The 25321-nt window shown below is 40.4% G+C and overlaps 2 protein-coding genes across 2 annotated transcripts in view; both read left to right on the top strand.

The window, feature by feature from the left end:
• Positions 1-895: 895 nt before the first annotated feature.
• On the top strand, positions 896-2974 carry ccr9a (chemokine (C-C motif) receptor 9a). The gene is made up of 3 exons (XM_047026885.1): positions 896-1005; positions 1183-1223; positions 1473-2974. Coding segments are annotated over exons 1-3 (1083 nt in total). The 5' UTR covers positions 896-1004; the 3' UTR covers positions 2514-2974.
• Positions 2975-3068: 94 nt separating this feature from the next.
• Positions 3069-25321, top strand: part of amph (amphiphysin) — a 29226-nt gene continuing 6973 nt past the window's right edge. The window contains exons 1-18 of the mRNA XM_047026884.1: positions 3069-4260; positions 10566-10646; positions 10977-11031; positions 12287-12381; positions 13969-14064; positions 14434-14541; positions 14704-14789; positions 16681-16756; positions 17234-17316; positions 18042-18180; positions 19802-19927; positions 20223-20318; positions 20529-20552; positions 20772-20795; positions 21237-21473; positions 23341-23373; positions 23852-23893; positions 24644-24997. Of these exons, the coding sequence (XP_046882840.1) occupies positions 4192-4260; positions 10566-10646; positions 10977-11031; positions 12287-12381; positions 13969-14064; positions 14434-14541; positions 14704-14789; positions 16681-16756; positions 17234-17316; positions 18042-18180; positions 19802-19927; positions 20223-20318; positions 20529-20552; positions 20772-20795; positions 21237-21473; positions 23341-23373; positions 23852-23893; positions 24644-24997 (1824 nt within the window). The 5' untranslated portion in view covers positions 3069-4191. The remainder of the gene's footprint in view (positions 4261-10565; positions 10647-10976; positions 11032-12286; positions 12382-13968; positions 14065-14433; positions 14542-14703; positions 14790-16680; positions 16757-17233; positions 17317-18041; positions 18181-19801; positions 19928-20222; positions 20319-20528; positions 20553-20771; positions 20796-21236; positions 21474-23340; positions 23374-23851; positions 23894-24643; positions 24998-25321) is intronic.

The following is a 25321-nucleotide window of genomic DNA, read 5'->3' as shown; positions in this document are numbered from 1 at the left end:
CGCTGCTGGCTTTGTTAAAGCTACAACGCTTCTGGCCCTGTGGCATCTGCAAACAGGGCCAGAAGCACCAGCAGGCTAGCCAGAGGCTGGCTGGTTGGGCAAACTGCACTTTCTAATGTTTTCTTTTGCATGCACATATTGAGTAGCGAAAGTTGTGAAACCGGCTGATGCAACATCTCTTAATTTCATGGCCCACGTGTGTCTAGGTGGGAGGAGCCTATGTGTTTATGTTGTAGTGCTTGCATGTGCCACAGAAATGCATATTATACAGAAACATTCACTAAATACACACTTGTCTAGAAAAGACGTAATGCATGCACAGTATGTAACCTACTATGGCAACCTGTCGGACATTAAAGTTCAGTTATCTGACATGAAAATCAGAATCAGAATCAGAAGGGATTTTATTTGCCATGAATGTTTGCACAAAAAAGGAATTTACTTTGGCAGGGAGGTGCATACATTAAACATATAGGAATATTGGAACTTAAATATGTGGACTAACTATACAAAAGGAGCAAAGTGTAGCTAATACTAAGGGGGGTCTAGCTAATACTAAGGGGAATAAAATATTCCCCTAATATTAGTAATATTCCCCTTAAAAATAAAATAAATAAAATATAAGTAGCCCTAATTAACAATCTAACCTAAAATGCCAGACTACCTGGTAAAACCCTAGTCTTAGCTCACTCCATGAGATTCATAGTGGGATCAAAGTTGACCCCAGTCTTGCTAGAAATCAGTAAAGCACCCTGATGAGTAAGACCTCATTCAACTAAATACACATCTACTTTGCAAGCTTCATAGAAAAAAGGAAACGTGATTCTGAAACTTTGTACTGTTACTGCTTTGACTGTTGATTTACGTCACTGTGGTTTTTTCTGAAGCCTTCAAAAGCTTGTGCAAAGCCTGACAGTAGCTAGACAACAACAAGGTGATCAAGAGGCAACGGAATAGTTCTTTATATTTACTCTTTCAATTTTGCTCACAAAAGCAGAGAAAGCAGTAAGTATCCGGTTGCTTTGACTTGGTTTTTCCTTTTGATACCAAATTGGCTTTCAAAAAAACTTTAAGATACTTTTGTTTGTATTCATGTGCTTGTTTCCAATGCATTGTCCTTCAAAAAACACAACCTATCATAAACATGGTGCAAATTTGGAAATGTTCTTCCCTTTTTTGCAGTGACAACTTCTAGTATGGGCACTCCAGCAGCAGATATGGAGGTATTTACATCCACTATTCATAATATTTGCACTGAATGTTTGTGTCATGTAAGTGTCAATATAGGCACTTCATAATTACGTAATTACCTTTCAATACTGCCTTATTAAACTACCACATACATTGTTTTCTATTAGATGTATTAAATACAACATTTTTCATGTAATACCAGGCACATTAACGAAACAAATATTACATGACTTAAACCAGCAAACTGCTAATATCCACCCTCTTGTTGTCTTGAATCACAGAATTACGACTCCATCACCCCATCAGCAGATGATTATGATGACTTTATGTGCGACAAATTTTCTGTAAGGGAGTTCCGTGGGTATTACGAGCCCCCCCTCTACTGGACCATTGTCATCCTGGGCGGACTGGGAAACCTGACAGTGATCTGGATCTACCTCCATTTTCGTCAGCGTCTCAAGACTATGACGGATATGTACCTTCTTAATCTAGCAGTGGCCGACCTCCTTTTCCTGGGGACTCTGCCTTTCTGGGCCTCAGAGGCCACCCAGGGCTGGGGCTTCGGGGCCGGCCTCTGCAAGGTCACCTCTGCATTCTACAAGATCAACCTATTCAGCAGCATGTTCCTGCTCACCTGCATCAGCATTGACCGTTATGTGGTCATTGTCCTGCCCACCTGGGCACAGAACTCTAAGACGGAGCGGCTTATGTACAGCAAGATGGTGTGCGCCTTTGTATGGCTGTTGGCTGTGGCATTGGCCATTCCTGAGTTCATCTTTGCAACCTCCAAACCTCAGGACGGCAGCTATTACTGCACCATGGTTTATGAAGACAACAAAGGCAACCAGACCAAGATTGTGGTTCTGGTGCTGCAGATCTGCATGGGATTCTGCCTGCCTTTCCTGATCATGATCCTTTGTTATGCCCAGATCATCCGCACTCTGCTTAAAACCAGAAACTTCCAAAAACACAAAGCCTTACGTGTCATTCTTGTGGTGGTGGCTGTGTTTGTCCTCTCCCAGCTGCCTTACAACAGCGTGCTGGTGGTGGAAGCCACTCAAGCGACCAACATCACCATGACCAACTGTGAGGCAGCAAAGCAATTTGACATGGCAGGCCAAATGATGAAGAGCCTAGCATACACCCATGCTTGCCTTAACCCATTCTTGTATGCCTTTGTTGGGGTACGGTTCCGCAGGGACGTGATCAAACTTCTCCAGTCATATTGCTGCTGCTGGCCCGCCAAGCTCATTAAAAAAGGAGGACACATGCGTTCCTCGGTCATGTCGGACACAGACACAACTCAGGCGCTCTCCTTATGAAGGGGAACCATGCGTAAACGTATGGCAAGTAGCAAGACTCTGTATCCCTCCTGCTGCAGAAAGAATGATTACACAGTTGAAGTAGCCCAGCTGGGTTTAAGAGGCAGAATCTGAAAATAGGGCTCCTCTGTGTTCGAAACTGTTGTAGATGCAAAATACAAAGGCTTGTGATTGACTTACAGTATGTGGTACAAAACACACTCTCCTCTCCTGAACTTTGATACATTATGGACTACAGGGAGATTTTTGAAGCTATGTTGTGAAGCCATAATACTTCTTTCTGTTTGAACACTGATTGTATAGCTGCTGAGTCAAAATCATGTATATTTGGTGTTCATTGAGATGTGCCATTTACGTGTGCTTTTTCTTGCCTTTTAGGAGGTTTTACTGTTCAGTGTTTATCTATATGGAATTGTGTTCTTGCTTAAAGCCCTGTAAATAAAAAGGCACACTTTTTTTCATTTCTTTCTTTCTTTCTTCCTTTTTTTTTTGCCTGATGGCCTCCTGGTGTATCACTTCCAAACTGTAAATACAATAAGTAACAAGTATTACTCATTATATAATATTTTAGTAACTAAGTAACAGCATAAATTTGACCCGATACTGTAGATCCCTGAATTATACAATACATTTGTATTTATTCAACATTAATAACAAGTCTTCTCAGTATATATAAAGAATCTATTTAAAGTTGATAACCAGTCAAGCCACCAAAGCCCAAGCCCCTTTGCGACACCTTAAATAAATGTTGAGGAAAACCTTTTTTAATCCCTGTACACACCTGATACCTCTTTCGACAGCAAATGTAATGAAAAATTTGATTAAGCTATAGATTTGCCTTTAGCTTGACATTACTTTCTTTATATATATTTTTTAATATATTTTAAACAAACTGCCAATATGAGGACATGATCGCTAACATTGTGTGTTCCAGCAATTTGTAACTATTTGCTACATTTTATCTCCCTGATTACGCCACCCAGTGGACTAATGTGGATCCATTGCCATCAGGTCTGGCCTTTTCCCTTTTTCAAAAAGTAACAATTATAGATGGTTTGCTTACTTCAAATTTAAAACAGGGACTCCTGTGGAACTACCATAGAATAGCATTATGGTTGTGAAGAGAAATATAATATTGTTCTCATGACCTTGAAAATAGTTTAAGAATTCAAGCTTTCTGTGGCCTCTTGCATTTCCACAATAAACTTGTGTTGCAATGCCTGCAAAGGGCTTAAGTGGCAGAATGTTTTGATGTAGGAGAACTTAGCCACTTTGTGCCACTTACATTAAAATACACAATATGTATGGGTCACAAAGTAGGAGGTTAATTCTAGTTTGGCCCAAGAAGTGTTACTAATTGCACGAAGTTGAAAATAAGAGAGCAACATTCACAGTCATCAATTAAAATATTTGCGAGCTACAAAGCTGTTGTCATTTATTTTTCAGTTCCCTTTATTAATGTGCTATATAGGACCGTTTTATCTATATCATATTAGTGTCTACATTAGTCTTTAAATAAATAACAATTGATGTATCATTTATTGAGGTAAAAATAATCACTACAGTGAATATGTAGGCTGTAGCTTTAAGAATGTATCCTCCCCCCTCTTTCTGTCCGTCATTATTTATCTCGCCTGGGTGCTAAAGCGTCGCTGATCCCATTTCAGTACCAGCAGCCATGGCCGAAATTAAGACGGGAATTTTTGCAAAAAACGTCCAAAAACGGCTAAGTCGGGCACAGGAAAAGGTAAAACCGTTAACATATGACTCACCCACACGATGTTTTAATGATTTTTGATTTTCTTGTCGTTTTTGAAGCGCACTGAACCGTTTATCCTCGAGGAGCTGTCCACAGGATGTTCTGGGTATATGTGTTGCTGGCAGGTGTGGGATAGATGTTGAAAACTGTAATCAGTGTAAGACTTAAGTGCACTGCTTAGAATATATGACCTTTATGATGATTTGCTCATTGCATTTGCCGGTTGTTGTAATGTCGCAAATGAAACCATATCTCCTACTGCCATTTCAAAGCGAGTATTCCTAATTTCTCAGCAAAACGACTATATATTCTCTATCCATTTGGGATTTTTGACACTGTGATGCTTGTCTAACAAATAATTAAATACATCTTCGGATTATGTCGCATGTGCATCAAAATGTCATAGCCTATCCAAGGCTAGGCTGCACGTCGAATTTATTATTTCTGTGCGGGCGGTGTCAATGGTGATTCTACCATTTCGACTCATTGCTCCTAGTCTTTTTTTCTCATCTTTTCCACTGCATCCAGGGCTAAATAAATACGATTAATTTACATGTTGGGTTAAATTAAGTGTTTTTTCTGCAAGGTCAAAGGAAGGGGAGATGGGGGATGCCCTCATCTCTGCAGCATTTACGATAGCGGGGGTGTCCTTACTAGAGCTCAACGACTTGTTTTCGTGGCTGTGGCGTATTACGCTTGGGTTCGCGGTTCTGTAGGCTACTGTTGTAGAGATAATACATCTGTCAATCATTGCTATTTAAAACGTGTTATTTGTAGGGCCTAAATTGCTTGTATTGGTTGACTCCTCGCAGAAAGCAAATACATGAGAAAAGGCAAGAGCAGGGTTTCACCGCAGATGGAACCATACTTACAGTAGGCCATAAGTCACATACTGTATGCTAATTCGTTTTGTGAAAATAACATTTGTTTTTTGTTTGGCCCAAGTTGCTGTCTGTTGGTTTGCATTCAGCTCTGTTGTAGCCTACTGGACATGTGCTAAAAAGTAAGAACCATTAGTGTACTAAAAGCTTACAGGCACATAGCCTACAGTATAGGCTAAATTATGGATGGCATAACATGTAACTAGTACAAACCACAGTATTTAAACATATATTGTTTAACCTCCTTATGGTTTATCTTACATTGTTTAATGGCTAAATGAAGTGGAGTGCCCTGTGAACCTATAAACAGAACAGAGCATTCCCCCTAAGTTCCCTTTGAATCACGCACACACAAAAACACACACACTGCTAGCCAGAGTAAGAGGATTGTATTTCTTTTAATATCCCCTAGTGCCAAATGGCTCCACTGTGCTATAGGCTAGTGTTGCACTGAAGAGGTACACACCTCATTTGAATGGCATTGGCTCCAATGTGTTCCACAATAGCTCAAATGTGTTTTACACACTGGAAACATATGTTCCAGACTGTGTTTTTAGTCTTAGATGTTACCATGTTCTTTATACCTACATGTTTCAGTTCCATTCTTCCTGCCATCCCCAAAGAGTGATTTCACAAAAGCTGGATGACCCACGGTCATGTAGGCATAAGAACTAGTGTGCTGTCCATGGTGCTAAAACCCAATGCTTCTGTGCTAATACCATGTGCAGTCTCTCCCTGTCTTCGTATGTTGTGTGAATGTGATTGCACATTATATTTGGCTGAACTTTTAGCCTTATCTGCGAGACATTAACCATTCACTCTGAACACTGACTGGTACACACATGCACCATCTGTTGAGGACAAGAGAGACACCATGAATCAGCCCCTCAATTTACACAGGAAGGGAACAATTACTTACCAAATGTTGGTGTTTTTCTATGGACGGTTTTTAGATATTCCTCACAATGTAAAGGTGGCAGCACATTTCTTTAATCACAAAATCTCATTGGTGGATTTAGTTGATTATGTACTTGATGTCCTCCATTTCAATATAGCTAGGACACGTTCAACCATGAATTTGGATTTTATGTTGAAAATTAGCTTCAGCAAATGTTAAGCAAAGAGCAAATCTATTCAAATCGCCAATCCAACATCATCAGGCTTATTTTATATTCTCTGCTTTAGTAGGTGCTGACCCAGTTCCACAAGTACAGTATGATGTGGAGGAAGGTGGAATGATAGTAAGATGCTAATTAAGAGTGTAACGCTAAAGAATGTACACGTAAAAAAAAAAAAACGTATTGTCCTCTATCCCAAAACCATATAGATATAAAAATGTATGTATTTAAGAAATGTTGTTTTTGAGCAAACTGAGTGAATGGGCAATGACTCAGAATAGAAGCAGTCTTAGTGTATAGTTACTGTATGAGTACCTTGACCTCACAAAGATTCCAGGGTGTCATCACATACCTGTAGGTCTTATCATACTTCAGCACTCAGTAAACTAACTGTAAAGCTTTACTTAAACTTTAAGCTCTACCTTTGTATGATTTTACAATTTTCCACTTTCATACACTTAATATGAACTATTGTCTTCAACTTCAGTTCTGTCCCGTTGCTACTTTGTATGTACAAAACCTTGCTTTAAATGGCATAGACTCATTTTGGTGTTGGATGAAGTGTGTTAGTACTAACCGCAGTGTGCGCTGTTGAAATCCTGCACTGTGCAATGCACTCTATGCATAATTAACAGTTTGTCAAAGGAGCAACTGAGGCATCACAGTCTAATTGAGTCCTTTCCACACCCACATCTGGAGGGGATATTGAGCTTTACACACAATGTAGTCTATGCTGTCTAGTTGCGATTAGCTAATGGATCCCCTCTAAGGATAGAATTGTCTTTAAGCAATTTTTTGGGTTAGCATTGCTGTAGTGGCTATACTGTAGATAGAATTTGGGTCCGGGTGGACTATGCTGCTGTAGTGTGTACCTGGCTTAGCCAAGGAATTAATATTAGATAGGGCTATCCATCACTGCTGGATTGTATTTCCTCATGGGTTGTTTTGTCTAAGGTGAAAAGAGAACTTTGAGGACTGTTACAGGTTTGCCACAGTAAGAGTTTGTGTTGTGTTGACTCACTTCAACTGGATGTTAAGGCCATAGCATTGGTCCGGAAGCTAAAAAACGAACAAACCTGATGTTTACTGTAAATTATTCCACACAAAACTGACTGCATTTTTGCTGCCACCCACTTATATTTCTAAATCAGCTAGTTCTCTATTTTCTTGTGCATTACACAAATTTATGTTATGCTGTTAAGAGATTACCAAACATGCAAATGTACATGCAATGTTCTGCAATGAACATTACGTAGGAAACACTCCATTATGCTGGTCTATTTACTACTATATGTGTAATAAAACAATCGATTCTATGGTAGAAATTAAAAGACTCAAACTTCTCAGACCCAAAGTGTCTTGAGTTTTATCCCAGCTAACACTATGTGTTGCAAACATAACCTTTACCCTAATCCCTAGACCTCAGATGTAATGCCTAATCTTTACCTTAACCTACCCACGTCAGTTGAAAACTGCATTTTAACCAGTAAAAAAGTATGGTTGTTATTATAGAAAGCGTGCGCTTGGTTGCCATTCAAATACATTAATGGTTAAGTTGGCAATGTAAACCCTGTAATGGCTTTGTACAGGGACAATTGTAGGAATAAATGAAACACCTTTCTAAAGAAGGGGTGCAGGCCTTTGCTCTCACTTGGTAATTATACAGTGTTCTAAACATCCGTATCAAAGAGATTCATTGCCTTGGTATTTGTGACCAAGGTATAGTGTGTAACGGAACTGAGTGGGGCACAGTTTCTTAAAAATGGTCCTGGATCTATCCTCAATCACCAAACATCTGTGCACTGTGCATCACAACTGTAACCCATGCAAAGAGTAGGGTCCAGTTTTAGTGCTTTCAACACCTGCAGGATCGTTTTGGAAATGTCTATCTCTTGTCTCTAGTTATGAAGCCTACTGTTCTCTCTTTCAACACCTAGAGAGAAACCAGGTCCAGCATCTTGGTATCTTTTTTATAGTGCAAAGAAGAAGTGATGTTGCAGTTTACAGCGCTCTAAAAACAGTGGCAAAACTGGTCAATATTACAGTGAGCCAAAATACCTCCATTTCTTTTTTTTAAACAAATATGTTAGCCGCGTCATTGGCATGGCTCTTCAAAATGTCATTGAGCTGAAATAGTGGTAAACCAATTCTGACACTTCAGAACTGGAAGTGTAGTCTGTTACGGCAAACTTAAACAGAGTTTCTTTTTAAAACTACCTACAACACATATTTTATTTATCAATAGTCATTATTCATGGTAAATGTCTTATTCAGATTAAGTTTAGTCAACAGTTTCTTTTTACATGCCTTGCTGTAAGACAACTGCAAACCTGCCGTCAGAATTTGTGATCTCATAAGCTGGGGGAGGGGAACATGACACATGGGGAGACGGAACGCAGGGGAGGGGGACATGACACATGGGGAGAAGGAAAGCAGGGGAGGGGGAGGATGTTCTAGTCAGTGAGTGCCTGCCACTGAGCCCCAGGGGCTGGATCCTGCTGGCCGTGTTTCCCCCGCTCCCCTGTCGAGGCTTCCTTGTCATGTCATTTAGTCTACAAGGGAGAGGGTGGTCTCTCATCTCACTCCAGCTTTGTGTATGACATAGTCCAAATAGACCTGGGTAAAGTACTGGTTGAAGTAACCTTTTTAAGTTACTTTGCAATACATATTAAGATGAATCATTTAGAGGTTTTCTGACACAGACCTGTCATTTTCAGTCCTTGTGAAGTTTAACATGTACATTGAAGTAATCATATTTCATACTTAGGCTAGATAATGGTTGCATCATTGTAAACTGTCTAAGGTCCCATAACATGTTACCAAGAATCTGCTAACTCCCACCCTATGTTTAAATAAAGGCTTGTGGGCAAAGCCTATTCTAAAGTGTATCAGATTAAGTGAATGATACAGTAATTAATGGAAAGCCGTCAATACCACTGTCAACCAACAAATATTCGGTTGAAACTATTGTTATCCCCACTGCAGTTATTGGGTTGGGACTGAGCTGTGGATTTGAATTTAAATCTGGACTTTTGAACGGGCTACTGATGAATTGATAAAATTGTGGGTCCATAGGTGGCTTAAGAGCTGAATCTTGTACCACTAGTTGGCATGAATACTACCAGTCCTAGACCAGGGTTCTCCACTGAAGATGTAAGGTTTAGATAGCTATGGTAATGATGGACACTTTCGAAAAGCTTGGGTAGCTCAAAATGAATGACAAAATGTTGCCTTGAAATAAGAAATGCAGGACCATTATGTCTGTCATTGAAAGTTTCAACACAGCAGGAAGCATACAGTAGATTTAATTGATAACAGGAACATACATCCAAACTACACTAGCTACAAAGCAAGTGTTGGCTGATCTTTAGTGTTGAGGTAGTGTGACTTTTTTTTGTTAGAGCTTGAAAGAAAATAAGCACTAAAACTCACGAGAGTTCCTCCAAGTTCTGTACAGCATAAAGTAGTGGGCATTTTGAGTACCAAATAGTTTAGACAGGCTGCGGTATAGACCTACAGTACATATATCTGGGGGCAACTTTCATACAAGCTACTGAGCTGTTCTCTCACTTGTTTGAGTCTAACCGGACCTCCACTCATCCTTTAGATGAGAGCCAGAGGGCCACTTGCTATTGTCCATCCTCACCCCTTTGTGCTGAGAATTGTGCTGCCAGGGGCATCTCATCACTATAGGCAGGTACACAAGGAATAATAAGAAATAATTTGAACAAGTAGGTGTTTTCCTAAAACTGTGAATTATCTTAAATTATGCTGCTGTGATACAAAACTTTTGTTAATACAGATAGTAACGCTGCTCATATAAATTTATTTTTTGAGATATTTTCATTGCAAATTATGCTTAATATAATATTATGCGCAATGATATGTAATCAATCATCCAAACTGGCTGGGACTCCAGCTCACCAATAAAAGCTACCAGCTATGTGCTACATCCAGTTGCCACTAACAATGATTTGGTAAACAAACATTCTCAGGCTAGCTACTGTTTATTAGACTATAGCAAGTGGTAGTTTTGAAAGATTTAACCTCATACAGGTGCTGCTTCTGCACTTAGCAGTTGATCATGTAATTAGCCAAAGCAGAATAAGAGAGTAAGGTGTCCCACAAATATCTGACAGCCTTTGCTGACATTGACCACCACAATGGCAGAACTGTAGTAAAACAGGACAAATAGTTTTTGTGTAGGTGTGACACATCCCTTTGAAAATTGGTACACTTAACCTTGTGATTAACTTACATCAATCCTAACAAAGTTGTTTCTTTATAATTGTAGGTGCTGCAGAAATTGGGTAAAGCGGACGAGACAAAGGATGAACAGTTTGAACAATGTGTCCAGAACTTCAAGAGACAGGAGGTAATGTAAAAAAGTAATGCTTATATGTGGGCATGCAGCCTTAGGGTCAGAATTGTATTACTCACTATATAGATACAAGCATCTTTCAGTATGCAATGAGGTTTAACTAATGCTATTTAAAGGTAAGTGCAGAATTGTAGACAATGTAGTTTTTTTACGTTAACGCCAATGGAAAGGACTAATGAAGGATTTGCGCTTGGTATTATTATTATTAAGTATTATTTGGTACACATGAAATACACATTTGAATAATTGAAGTCTGGTGTTAAGTCAACAAATTCTGTGTTTGAGAATCTAATTTGTAAATGTGATTCTTTGATCTCCCCACAGTCAGAGGGCTCCCGACTGCAGAGGGAAATGAGGGCGTACTTGACAGCTGTGAAAGGTGAGTATCATCAGAGGATTTAAAATGTTTGATTAAACACTGTTCCATCCTTACTGTGCTTCTAGTGGTGTAGGACAGCACAGACTTGTTGCCTAGCCAGCACAGCCTGAGAACGTTCATCTATGCATGAGATCCTACGTAGTCCGTCGTTCTATCACCCCAAAAATGACAAGACTGGAACTACATCTAAAGAACCTTGGAGAAAGTCCACACGCCTACCACCAGTTTACAGCTGCACTGACACCATTTAACATGTCTGTGCTCCCTCCCCAAAACAAATCAATAAGTGTAATTAACACAATCGCTGCATGCGGATACCCATAGACTGTATTTCTGTGAGCCCAGCAGGCTCTGAAACAGTATGGCGGCCCACCCGGTTTGCTTCTACCATCGAGGATGCACCGTTTACAGGGTTCATTTCTCCCAGGGAGAACTGCCCCAGGGAAACTGATCAACTGGCTAATGATCGTCCTGGTGGTTTAGACAGCAGCACCAATCAACAGCATTGATTTCTGCGGGTGTTCCTCGCCCAGTTGTTGACTAGGGTCCTCCTGTCTCACACAAAGGCCAGCGCCACCTGTGCACCTAAAGGTTTCCTCTCCTTTTACAGCAATGCCCAGCTTTGGGCTGTGTCATGTTTAATGGCGACTGTTGAGCATGTAGAGGGAGCACAGCTCCTGAATAAGGAGGTGGTCACCATTGTCCTGGTGAAGCAGCAGGAGAAGGTGCTCCATTCACACCATTTCCCGGTGCAAAAAAAGGCACAGGGCTTCAGGTTGAGTTTGGTTTTCAGACTGAATGGTTACATTTCTAAGCAACTTTTCACATTCCAGTCTGTACAAAGTCATCTCTGAATGGGCAGAAGAGCCAAAGAAGGTTTCAGGAGGTGTTAAGTCTTATTGCAACACTTCTCCCCGTTATTCGGGGCATTAACTGCCAGGGAGCACTCAAGTCACCTGGTGTTCATCTCTTGGCTGACACAGTGGCCAAAATGCCTCACCCATCCTGTTAAGAGAACAGATTACTTGTGGACACCAGACAGCTACAGCCTCAGGTCTGAGACATGATTCAACTTGGTAACATGGGCTTGTCACTAGGCGCAAAGTTAACATGAACTATGCTGTGAGAATGAAATATAACAAATCTGAATATGACATTTAATTTAACCTGAGCCCAAGTGCTTCTTTTTAGTATTATTATTCATTGGAATTGACATTTGCTTGAATGTATCCCTAATAGTTATTGTGTCCCATAGCAATGCAACAGGCTTCAATAAACTTGACAGAGTCACTACACGAAGTCTACGAGCCAGATTGGCATGGGAAGGATGATGTCATGACCATCGGGAAGGTGAGTTTCTTATGTCCAGTATTCTCCCACCACCTTGTTCCACAATGTGTTTTTATTGAAACACATTTAATTTATCAACTATTTTTTCAATGTGGAACTTGGCCAGCATAAACACAAGCTACTATACAACACACAGGGACAAAATACCATCCATCACATTTTCTATCCAGCCAGCATTCTAAAAGCATTTACAGTCCACTTTGCTATTATGAGAGACTTAACTCCCTTTATAGCGGCAGCACCTCCAGCCAGAGGAGGGCTGTATTGTATTCAGGTTGGTTTAGGGCAGTTCTACCGGCATATGTGAAGCCCTCTGTGACATTGCTTGTAAAAAAAGGCTATACAATTGATTTGATTTTCAAAGTTGTAGGAACACCACAATAGAAAGCTTCTTTGTTAGCTCACAAGAGCCCCTGGGAACTGAAGGTCAGCAGCTTGCTAGATCTTGTTTTGTAGCTTTTAGCTGTAAAACTATAGAAACAACAAAGATGAACTGCAGAATGCCAGAATTGCCATTAAATCCCTTACCAGTATCCTTCATGCCATTCTTTCAACAACAGTATACAATGGTGGGGAAGTGACCTAGCATTTTCACCAACAATGTTGCGACAGAATTTTCAACCACAAGGGTGCATCTTTGAGACAGCAATACATTACTCAAACGGTGTGTTGCACTTCCAGACAGTGAACTTACTGTTGTGCAACCCTGTATTCTGTCAGACAGTGAACTAATTGTTGTGCAACCCTATATTCTGTAGCCATGTCTAATCTACATGATTTCTGAGTATACTAATTAGGCTACCTTGCTGATATACATCAGCTGTAAATGACAGATGCAATGCTGCGCTTGAAACCAAAGTGATGCCCCTTTAGTTGTGCGACTGCTGTTTGTTGGAGTATACCTTATCCCTACGGAATCAATTTACTGCACAATCTTAACTGTAATTTGTATGACAGAGGAGCATCAGAAACAGATCCAGAAATAAAATAAAAATAATTGTGTTAGCCGAGATTATATGAAGTATATACTATATGAAGTATGTATGGTAAATAGCCATGTTACAGTTAACCCACAACTTAGCTGACAGAAATTCAAACTATTTACATTTACATTTAGTCATTTAGCAGACGCTCTTATCCAGAGCGACTTACAGTAAGTACAGGGACAATTCCCCGAGGCAAGTAGGGTGAAGTGCCTTGTCCAAGGACACAACGTCATTTGGCACGACGGGGAATCGATCCGGCGACCTTCTGATTACTAGCCCGACTCCTTCACCGCTCAGCCATCTGACTCCCATTTAACTCACATTGTTGGCAATGAAAGCTGTAGACCAATAATCTGTGACAAGCCTCTGTTATTGCCAACCTGGGATTTTCATGTAACATGGGAATGATCATATTGATTGTTGATATAGACTCAGAGAAACACATTTTGTTGCAAAGGGTTCCAGCTAAAAGGAATAAAATGAGGGAGAAACCACACACACACACACAGTTGTATATGCATATTTGCTGTCGGGCTATAGGTCTTTTCCTTTCTCCCTCAGATGTACCTTGTTTTTGTTCAGAATGTGACTTTTCTTTTAGGACTGTGATGCCTTGTGGGAGGACTTTCATCAAAAGCTAGTGGACTCGACAATTATCACATTGGACAACTACCTCCAACAGTTCCCTGATCTTAAGGTATATTTGTGCTGAATTTTCCCTTGTGTGAACTTGTTGACACTGGTATGTAAACTTAGGCTGTGCGTGATAATGTGTATGATACAAATTGTGTGCTGTTCATATATGCATTTTCATGTGAAAATTTATGAATGTGGAAATATTAGTCCTTAGTTAGACATTTTATATGAGGATGACAGCACAATCATTTTGGAAAGGAGTGAATTAGCTATTAAAATATCTTCTGCAAACTGCCAACATATGGAGAGAACAAATCTTCTGAAAGCCCGTTAGCTCAATGCTTAGAACCCTTTAAGAAAAATGCTTTTTAATGTAATGTTAAGTATTGAGTGGTAATATGATGATGCCATGTAATATTTTTATTGACAGATCCGTGTTGCAAAAAGAAGCAGAAAGCTGATTGACTTTGACAGTGCACGGCACCATCTAGAGACCCTTCAGGCATCAACCATGAGAAATGACCGGAAGATCGTGAAGGTATGGTGTGGTACATACATGCTTAATACATGTAGTACAATAAAATTACATTGCAATTGTAGGCATACACATTTGTAAATATACAAATTGTCAAAATTCTCAGAAGTTTTTCTTTCTCTCAATGCCACCAGTATACTATATATATATTTATTTATTTTTCAGGCAGAAGATGAGTTGAAAAAGGCCCAGAAGGTGTTTGATGAGCTAAATGTCGGTTTACAGGACGAGCTGCCCACTCTTTGGGACAGGTAAGCTGCCAGTGACACATGGTTTATACAGTGGTACTTACATATATGACTTCCTTCATGACTTCTCTGGCGCTTCTGAATTGTGATGCTTTAGCATATCATATATTGCTGGTTAACATAGGTAGTTCTGCGGCGTTACAGCAGTTCTATGCTTTTCAGTTCAATGCTGTGCTTTTGTTTTGTGTATATTTGTATTCATGAGGATATTTAAAACTTAATTTTCTGTCCCATATGTTTGAGAGGCAAGCTCTGCCACTGGTCGGGATACAAGTGATGATTTGAAATTGGGACAAGCTGGGGGAAATAACAGACAGAAGAAAACAGATGATTAAACCAATTATCTTCCATATACTTTATGTTCCATTTAAGTCTTAGTTAAAAAACAAAATTTTAAATAATTCTTTTTTGGTGGCTTTATGCTTTATACTTAATTTACTGAATGACAAAATGTTGTCAATGGTCTGAGATAACAAACCAGCATCCTACTATCACAGTTCTCCCACTGAGCTTGTGGTAGGTACACTATAGATCACTGTACCTACAGTATAGGATACTTAAGCAATAAGTCCCAAGAGGCCGTGTTTTGCGCTGATTTTAGAACAGGTAAGGGGAGTTATTAGGCACGACACGCAAAACTGTTACTACAAATATTTGATATGGTTTCATAAATAAAAACAATTAGAAACAAAATAGTTTAATAATAAACCGTAATTCTTCCGGCACGACAAAGTATAGTTCCTACATAAATCGTTGCCACGCAACAGCCAGATGGACACCTTTGCCGTCTTTTTTTATTTGAAATATTCGATGCGCAGCAATATGGAATGTTAAAGAATAATATGAGGACAACCTGTAAGGTTATGCTGGATTTTGCAACGGCATGGAAAGCGATATAGCCAATCACAATCAAAGATGGGAACAACCAGTTTTAGAATAATGTACATAGACTAATTATTCAATACAATTTGAGTAGAGTAATTAAGAGTAGAGTGTAGTCCAAAGCTAATAAGATACTAAGAGTTGGGAGATGCTGATGCTTATCAAGGGGATGAATACATATGCTAATGAGATTGTTTTTATGTTATTTTCCATTAATTAGCAAAGATTAAAATATGTTTTCTTGCTTTGACAATATGATGTATGTATAGACAGATAGTAACAAGTACTTATACTGTACATTGTTCCATGTGTGAATTGTGGTGTGTGAGACATGTGATAACCATTTCTCACAAGCCATAGGAGAATATTCCTGTGATGTTGAACAAATTGTGATACAGCTTTGTGCATGCGTGTGTTCCTCTGCCATGTTCACAGTAGAAAGCCACACTCGCTGTTCACTGGAGAGGAAGGCTTGTAGCCTCCATTATGTAATCCGTCCAATTAGAGGCCTCCTCTCCCTGTTATGCCCACTAGCACTGCTCTGCTCATATATGGGCCAAGCAGTAGTGGTTTATATTTAGGCATGTCATTGTTATAATGTCAGACATCCTTCAGCAGAAAATCAACATGCTGAGCCATACTGCATTTCTATCGGTATAAGACATTTGAGTCAATGATACCGGCTTCTGTATGCTTGATTTAAAAGGTCATATTCTTTGTTATATATACTGTATGTATAAAAAATGGGTATGGCCTCCAGCACACTAATCAAATCAATCGCATTGATTCATTGCCGGGATGTCATGAACAATTGCTTAAATATACAGTATTTTTCGGGGTTGTCATTTTAGAATTAAGATATTTCTATTATTTTATCTAAATATTTTTGGAATACAGCTGTACTTTTGTCATATTAAAATATACAGTAAGCATGGTTCATCATGTGATGTTGTGGAATAGATCAAGTAAAACAAATAACTTGTCTTTGCTCTTTTCTTTTGTCGTCTTTCAGCCGAGTTGGATTCTATGTGAACACGTTCAAGAGTGTGACACACATTGAAGCCAAATTCCATCGGGAAATCTCCTTAGTGAGTTATATATTTTGGCTATTTTGGTTATGTGATGGGTGCTAATGTTGAGTCTCAATCTGTGGAATGTAAACAACATGTGGAATGTTTTTGGTTATAGTACTCCTCAGTATCTCAAATTTGTTCATCCTAAATGGGAAATGTATGGAAATTCCATAGTTCAGCATTTTGGTTGTCAAAATAGCTCATATTGCAGCATAAACATTGATTTAATGTTGGTCACTTCTCTGCCCTTTGACTGAGACTGTAGGGTTGAAAAAGCTTTCAGGGAATGTTCTGACGTCCTAGTCTGAGGCCAGCGGTTTTACAAGTCCTGTATATGACAATGTTTTCAAGAAACATCTTGAAAACAGTTCCTTAGTACTTGAGATCAAATTGTTTCCTTCAAAGGGGAAAGGGACACCAATAGATTTGCAAGTCTTTTTTTAAACTAATCTAATCTGTCTCTGACTCTCTTTCTATATAAACCGGGTTTAGCTCTGCAAACAGCTGTATGAAGTGATGACCAAACTTGGAGAGCAGCATTCTGACAAAATGTTCACCATTCAGGGAGCTCCAAGGTGAGCTCAGTTATCCCTTGGTTCCTTGTTAATTTCTGCTTGCAAGCAACCTTTCTTTTTCATTAATTTATTGGAAATTAAGTAAAATAGTTAGTTACTCAGTGTGTCATATGTGAGCCTTGTTTTTCTTTTGACCTGTATGGCTCTATCTTTTCTGTGCATTTGCCTGTGTTGATAGAGGGAAACGGTAAGTGGCTAGCCAGACATTTGAGTTTATAGACGCATGGTTTGTTCCAATTTTCGACTCCTTTCCTCACAAAGTGCTTTTATTGGCTCTTTATGCAATTAATTTGATTAGTGTACGTTTTATATGATGGACACTACTGGACATCCATGTTGCTTACACTAATCCAATCCTTTTTGAACATGAATGACTATTCATTAGTATGTGGGGTGGAAGGGTTGAGTTTTGGAATGTAATGTTAGGTTTGGCAGCTATTTTAGATGTAGCCTAGTTTTAGTCAATTCTAGTAGTTATATATAATAGATATGACTAGATTAGATTTCAATCGATTTTTTTGCTAAAGATGTATTTTTGTTGCATATTCCTCATGGAAAAAATATTTCTGTTTTGTTAATAGTATGAACAACACAGGTCAACCTGTAAATTGAAACTTGTACATTGTCTCTTCTGTCTCCAATAAGTGTAATCTCCAATATATAATAACAAATATATATTTTCATGACTATTTGTGAAGCTTTAATAAATATACTTTTTTCTACAGTGATTCGGGACCTTTGCGTCTTGCAAGGACTCCATCACCCCCAAGTGATGATAGTCCACCTGACAGCCCAGTAGCAAGTCCGAACCACTCTCTAAGGCCTGTTTCTCCTGGTCCACCAAGGCCCAAATCACCATCACAGGTACACCCAACATATTCCATTGTTAAACCCAGTATCCAAAGTAACTTCACAGTCAGCCGTATGAAGTGAGGACCAGGTCAGGAGAGCAGACATCCATGAAGCTTCGTCATACTTTAGCTTTCATTGATTTATAAAACAGTCAACTTTACAGACAGTGGTGTGTTGCTCGGTTAGCAAAATATCTACAGAACCATTTGTTATTCGACACTTGTGTTCTGGAACTTGGAGATCATTTATAGCATCCATGCATCTGACAATTTATATGAATCTTCAGTTACATCTTAGCTAAAAAGAGAAACTTTCTAAACCTCCAGTCTCCAAAATGTTCCTTTTGGTTAGTAACTACACAACATTTAGTGTTTTAAATGTGAAGCAGTATTTTGAGTTTAGTTCTGAAAATAGTGAGATAGAAGTTATTGATCTAATAATGTAACGTAATAATGGTCTATTCTTGTAATTATTTTATTTGATTATGATTATGATTAATGGTGTATTCACCCAAGTAGAAAAGGCAGATGGATAACCAGCTGCTTAGCTCCTATGTCATATCCTGTCTCAAAGTTTTTTGTATGAGCTTTTAAATTGGGATAAAGAAAAAAGTCCAGTATTTTCTTCTGGGATGGATTGTGTATGTTTGACAGCACCTTTTCTCTGAGTTGGTTAGCACTGCCTTCTATTCTTATAGAATCCCTGTTCTCTCCCAGAAATGTTTTACTAATGACCCCACCAGCACAAAAAGCCCAGTGTTTGGTTTTCTTCATGTCACCTTCTTAAAATACTTTTCCATATACTGTATACAAGACCAATCTACATGTCAATCTTTCAATACACTGTATATTCCTTATCGCAATATGATACAGATATTATACATTTTAGTTAGAGCCAATTTAGTTTGAATTCCTGTTGACATGATATGGCTTTATCTTTCCCTTCTTTCACATTACTTGTGTTGTGCCATGGTAAGTAACCATGTTACATTCTGCTTTTAGAAACTTGATTAGTTGTATGTTAGCATAGGTTGCTAACAATTTGTACATACCCATCCATAGTTGTTTCCTAACTGCATTGTGGGGTATGGTAGACAGCTGTATCACTACGGTGTGGTCATACCTCCGGTGATGCGTTTACAGAAACAATCGAAGGACAGTAGTTTTCATAGTAAATTGTGTAAAATGCTCATTTAACATACATATGAATATATGTTGTTAACTGTAGTCCATTATGAACAACAAGGACTACAGGCCTGAGCAATGGTGTTTCCTCCCCGTCAGAAAATTGCACCCTCCCAGTCCCTCCTCAAGTTTACCAATACTTTATGTCTGTCTGTAAGTTTTGTCTACCCAGTGCATATGTTATATTGTTTCTGGGATTATGAGAAAATCTTATTGTCAGCCTCCAATTTATGTTCAAATCCATCCTAACATTTGACCTTGTTTCATCCCCCGCCTAATCCTTCTCATAATCAAATTGTTTCAGCGTTGTGTTCTACCATCAAAAATGGAACACAAAATGTCTCAGTCCTGATGTTGTGACATCAGCCATTGGGGGGTGTTTTCAACCCAACAATATACTGCATCCACCACCAACTGAATCTGTCCGTTTCTCCCCCCCATCTCCTCAGCTGAGAAAGGGGCCACCGGTACCCCCACCACCTAAGGCCACGCCCACCAAGGAGCTGCACCAGGAGCAGATCATCAACCTGTTTGGTGACGAATTCCTACCACCGCCTGCAATGTCGCCATCACTGGTCTGTGTCAATCCTCAGAGCCTCACTAGCTTTAACTCACTCACTAGCTATAGCGGCAGTCACCAACTGTAGACATACACTGTCGTATCTTGACACAAACGCATCCGTAAAACACACATTTTGGAACTCCCATCAACATCTGTCGATACCCCAAAACCTACCTTCCATAACATGTCCTCACTTAGAGAAGATCCTATTTATGTAGCACACAGATCAAGGGATTTTTTACATTAGTGTATTTGGGGGGCTGTTGTCTCAACACTGATGTTCTTCTCATATCTTAATATGTTTGCAGCCCAACGAGAGACCAGGTGAATCTCTCATGGATATGGACTTTGATCCCTTCACCCCAAACACTCCGATGGGGCAGCCTGTGTCACCAGCGGGACAGGTTTGGCAAATAAGATCTAAGATAATGGCCAAACTGCAACACATATTTGTTAATAACAGCCATTGATCATGATCACATTATTTCATTTAAAACCATTTATATAACATGCAGTGAGCGCGACTTGTATCCCAAAACCTGCAAGTTTGCTATGGTTCTATTCTGTACTTTAAATATTCTGTTGTTGTCTAATCTTGTGCTTCTCTCTCACAGGCATTACCCTGGGACATGTGGACGGTAAGTACGAATAAAATCTATATGCATGCATAACTTTCCTCACAAAAATAAAGTTCCTCACATAGATAGATAATGAGTAATACACATTCCACTAAGGCATTTAGAGTACAGTGTCCTGACTGGTTTGATGCTCTCTTTTCTTACAAATGGATAATTATTGCTAATAATATTCGTTCGGGCGTTTATTGTCATGCTGATTAATCTTATTGTGTTTTCTAGGCAAATGTTGAACCTGCACAGCCTGTAAGTAATGAGTCAATACCAAGTTTTAAGTTATTTAAAGTTACTTTTGTAAATCACAATCAACAAGAGTATGTTAGATTTTTTTTTTGTTGCTTGTGATAATCCTTAATGTCTTAATGATTCGATGTTATCACACAACATATAAATGTTTTTCATGCTCTTTTTGTATCACAATCCAGATCTGTTTTGTACACTCCACAGACCACTCCATCATTCAGTCAGAACTCTGTATCACTTGATCACTAATGCACCTCTGTCACTATTTCTGTTCTTTCACGATAAACACTCTTTCCATTTCTTTTTTTACCTAATTTCCATCAACTGGCTTTCCAGCCGGACTCTGGGTCTGTGAGTACTGTGGGTGCTGAGGAGAGGGGCGTTGGTAGTGATCCCTCAAACACTACTGACTTTAACCCTGGGTTCCCCGCATTCCCTGAGCAGGGTGGAGACTCTGGCTTTGTTGCAGACTGGGCCGCTGACTTTGGCCCCACTCCAGAGAACGGAGACTCTGTTCCTGCTGCTGCTGAAGCTGCAGCCTGCGAAGCTCCTACTGCAGGGCAAGAAGAGGCCCAGGATGGGGCCCAGAGCTGGCACCAGGCAGACGGCTGGGGCGGGGACACAGGGGAGACAGCAGTAGCAGCACAGCCACAGGAGAGCGAGGCAGCATCTGGAGATGAGGTTAGCGGCTGGGACCCAAACCCCCAACCTAACCCCAACTGTGATTTATCTGGAGAGGAGGGTGGCCAGGCCGTGCAGGAATCAGGACAGAGGCCATCAGAGGTAGGGCCAAGGGGATGGGAGGCAGGTTTAGAAGAAGGATGGGCTGATCCAGGGGCAGAAGAGGCAAGCTGGGGGGATCGCCGCGAATCCACGCCGGGGCTTCGTATCACCAACGAGCATGACCAGGAGATTGAAGATACCACAGAGGGCAGTGAGCATGGCTTGTACCTGACACAGGAAGGGAGAGATGGCTCCACACCAGAGAGGGGACTATCTGGCCTGGCAGACCTAAATGCTTCAGGCTCTGAATATGAGACAGCACAGGAGTGGGGCGATGGAATACGCCATGGTGATGGATGGGCCAGCGCTGACGATGAACTTGCACCAGCTGATGCCTTGGCAGATCAGGACAGTACCTCTGCCCAAGGAGGTTTTGCTGATTGGGCTTCAGGTGATCTGACTGACCAAAACGAGCATGCTCAGGAAAGCCAATTTGGCAATGATGCCTTTGCAATGGACTGGGCCCAAACAACAGATCAAGCCTCAATACAGCCAGCAGAAACAGAAATAGCAAGTGTACCAGAACACTCACAGAGTGCAGCTGAATCTTTTAACAGCACCAACCTGTTCAGTGTAGACAAAGACCCATTTAAAGACACAGGAGTGCCCGTAGAAGATAGCTTGTCCAGAGAAACTGACTCTTTTTTCAATACCTCCGGGGGGTTGGAGGGGTTGGAGACCCATGGTGGAGGTGGATTTGAACCAAATACCTCCACAGAAACTCTTGAGAAGGATAGGATGAGTGGATTTGAGTCAGATCCCTTTGCAGAAACTCAAGGGGGAGGTGGGTTTGAGTCAGATCCCTTTGCAGAAACTCAAGGGACAGGTGGGTTTGAGTCAGATCCCTTTGGAGAAACTCAAGGGACAGGTGGGTTTGAGTCAGATCCCTTTGCAGAAACTCAAGGGGGAGGTGGGTTTGAGTCAGATCCCTTTGCAGAAACTCAAGGGGGAGGTGGGTTTGAGTCAGATCCCTTTGCAGAAACTCAAGGGGGAGGTGGTTTTGAGTCAGATCCCTTTGCAGAAACTCAAGGGGTAGGTGGGTTTGAGTCAGACCCTTTTGCTAATGCTCAGGACGGAAGTAGAGTAGCAGGTGATTTTGCTACAGATCCTTTTGCAGAAACCACCACAGAAGGTGGGACAAGTTGGGCAGCAGACCCTTTTGGCAATACACCTTCAGCAGGAACAGAAGGTGCCACCAATAACACCGGCTCCTGGCAGGAAGTTAGCGACAGCAGTGGATTCTTCTCAGATGGACAGCGCGATTTTCTTGCCTTTCCTGGTGCAGGAGGCAGCGAAGGAGCAGCGAAGGAAGTAAGCACCCCCAGAGCTCACAAAGAGCCCGAGAATTCGGACCTGTCTGAAGACGAGGTGGCAAACCGCAGATACGGAAAGTTGTATCAAGAGATAGATACAGAGAAGGAAGAGGTACCTACTTCCTCCCTCCCTCTACATAGAGTAGAGAAGAGTAGACCAGATGAAACAGAAACCCCCTTTCCTTTTTTCCTGCCCAGAGATAGACCAAAACATGTAGTAGAGATGTTAAAAAGCTGTCCTGCACCCCCACCTGGATCCTGCAGCACAACAGAACCCCAGCCCTTCTTCTCCTCTCTCTCTCTCCTCTTGCTTGCTTTGTCTGCTTGTCAGTTCCACACTATCACATTTGTAAATGCCATTCCATCTGGTTCTACACAGTTGAAACACATTTCAGTACAATCTTTTTGAAAACGTTGAGTGCTAAATATGTCTATGATTTGATTTGATTTAGGTGACCAACAATGCATTTAATGGATTTTCACAGGTAATTACCTTAACACAGTACTTTATTTAATTTACTGTAATCACAGAAAGACTTATAAAACAAATTATAACCAATGCCCATTATTGAGGCAGAGTGAAGCAGAAATGTAGTGGGTAAATGTGGGTACTTTAGAGTTGAGGATATTTCCAAGATAATCTCCAACTACTGTACTCTGTCTCTTAGTGATACCAGAAGAATGTCACACATGTAGTTTAATTTATTTATGATGGATCAAATCCATTTCTTCATAAAAAAAAAAAAATATTCTAAGCTATGGAGTGGCTGTATACATAAGTGATAAAGATCACCCTAAAACAGCACCCCAAAATATCACAGTCCATATTAAATTAGTAGGTGAACAGTATGTACTAGTCTGTAGTCACATTTTCCCTAAATCTAGTTACACTCATTTCCAAAAAGTTAACTAAATAATGTTTTAAACTCCATTTCTTCCTGTCTCTGTTTCTATTATAATCAGGATTCCAGTGCTCCAGCATTCTTTGCTGATTTTGATAGAATGGTGAGTTTAAAGTCTCAACACGTCGGTTTTAATTACAGATTACAAATATATTTGCAATACACTTGCAAGACACATTTTGTGTGTGTTAACAGTGTTGTACTACTGTTCTATTGTAATCCCTTTTTATTTTATACTTTGTCATTTTCTTTTGTGATTAATTTTCTCAATGTCCCAGAAATACATGTATTTTGCACTGATTTTGTACTCTTGTTGAGAGGGGGGTCCCATGACATTTTCTTTATTATGGCTTTTATGTCTAGGGTTTTTCCAGATCTAAAAGCTATGCATTGCCTTGACAAGATAATACTTTTTTGAATAGCTATGCCATGTATACATTTTGTTTAACCTTTTTTGAGGGTGATTGACTGAGAACATGTTTTATTTTCCAGCAATGCACAAAACATGCACTAATTAGGGGGCATCCTCAAAACTTAAAAGCTCAGCTTCTTTTCAAGACAGGCTTATTCTGCTGTATACTAGCCCGCTATGAGGATTTCAGTTTATGTGTATGGTATATGCACATTCTGCCAGCGCGGTCTAACACTGCTAGCCCGCTTCCATCCCTAAACTCTATACACAACAATTCAAAGTGTGTAGAAATGTGGTCATAAAGTTAATACATTTGTCAATAGAAAAAAAGCATATAAAGTGATGGTTAATTAATGATAAAAGCTCAATCTCAATAGATATTATTCCGAAAAAAAAGCATGAATGTTGATAAGCTTTTTCCTTGCCTGTGTATGCTAAAAGAATGAGTCCACTGGTGTCCCTGCCACCGCTGCCACTGAGGCTGATGTGGACACTAAAACAGCTGTGGCCACTGAGGCTGCAGAGGGTGCAGCTGCCTGCGAGGCAGAGGCAGGGCCTGAGGCAGTCACAGAGGCAGTCCCTGAGGCAGTCACAGAGGCAGCCCCAGAGGCAGCCCCAGAGGCAGTCCCAGAGGCAGTCCCAGAGGCAGTCCCAGAGGCAAGGCCTGAGGCAGACCCAGAGGCAAGGCCTGAGGCAGCCCCAGAGGCAGGGCCTGAGGCAGCTGAGGGCCAGGAGCCTGCTGCCTCTACTGAGGAAACCAAGAGTTCCACCGCCCCTAAAGAGAAGACGCCTGCTGTAAGTGAGAGTTTGTAGTCTCTCTGTAGCATGCTCATCATCATCGGCTTTACAAAAGCCATGATTAGCAATGCAGTTCTCATCGTCACAATCAGCAACATCATCATTATCTTCATCATCCTCATCACCAACAGCAGTATCATCGTTATCCTCACCATCCTCATCAACAGCAGCAGTATCATCATTATCTTCACCACCCTCATCATCACCACCCTCATCATCACCATCATCATCTTCATCATCACCATCGTTATCATCCTCATCATCACCATCCTCATCAGCAGCATCATTATCTTCATCAACAACAGCATCATCATCCTCATC

This window comes from Hypomesus transpacificus, chromosome 10 (assembly GCF_021917145.1).
Source record: "Hypomesus transpacificus isolate Combined female chromosome 10, fHypTra1, whole genome shotgun sequence".
NCBI lineage: Eukaryota > Metazoa > Chordata > Actinopteri > Osmeriformes > Osmeridae > Hypomesus > Hypomesus transpacificus.
Note: the sequence above shows the minus strand (reverse complement) of the source record. Positions and strands in the feature narration are given on the sequence as shown.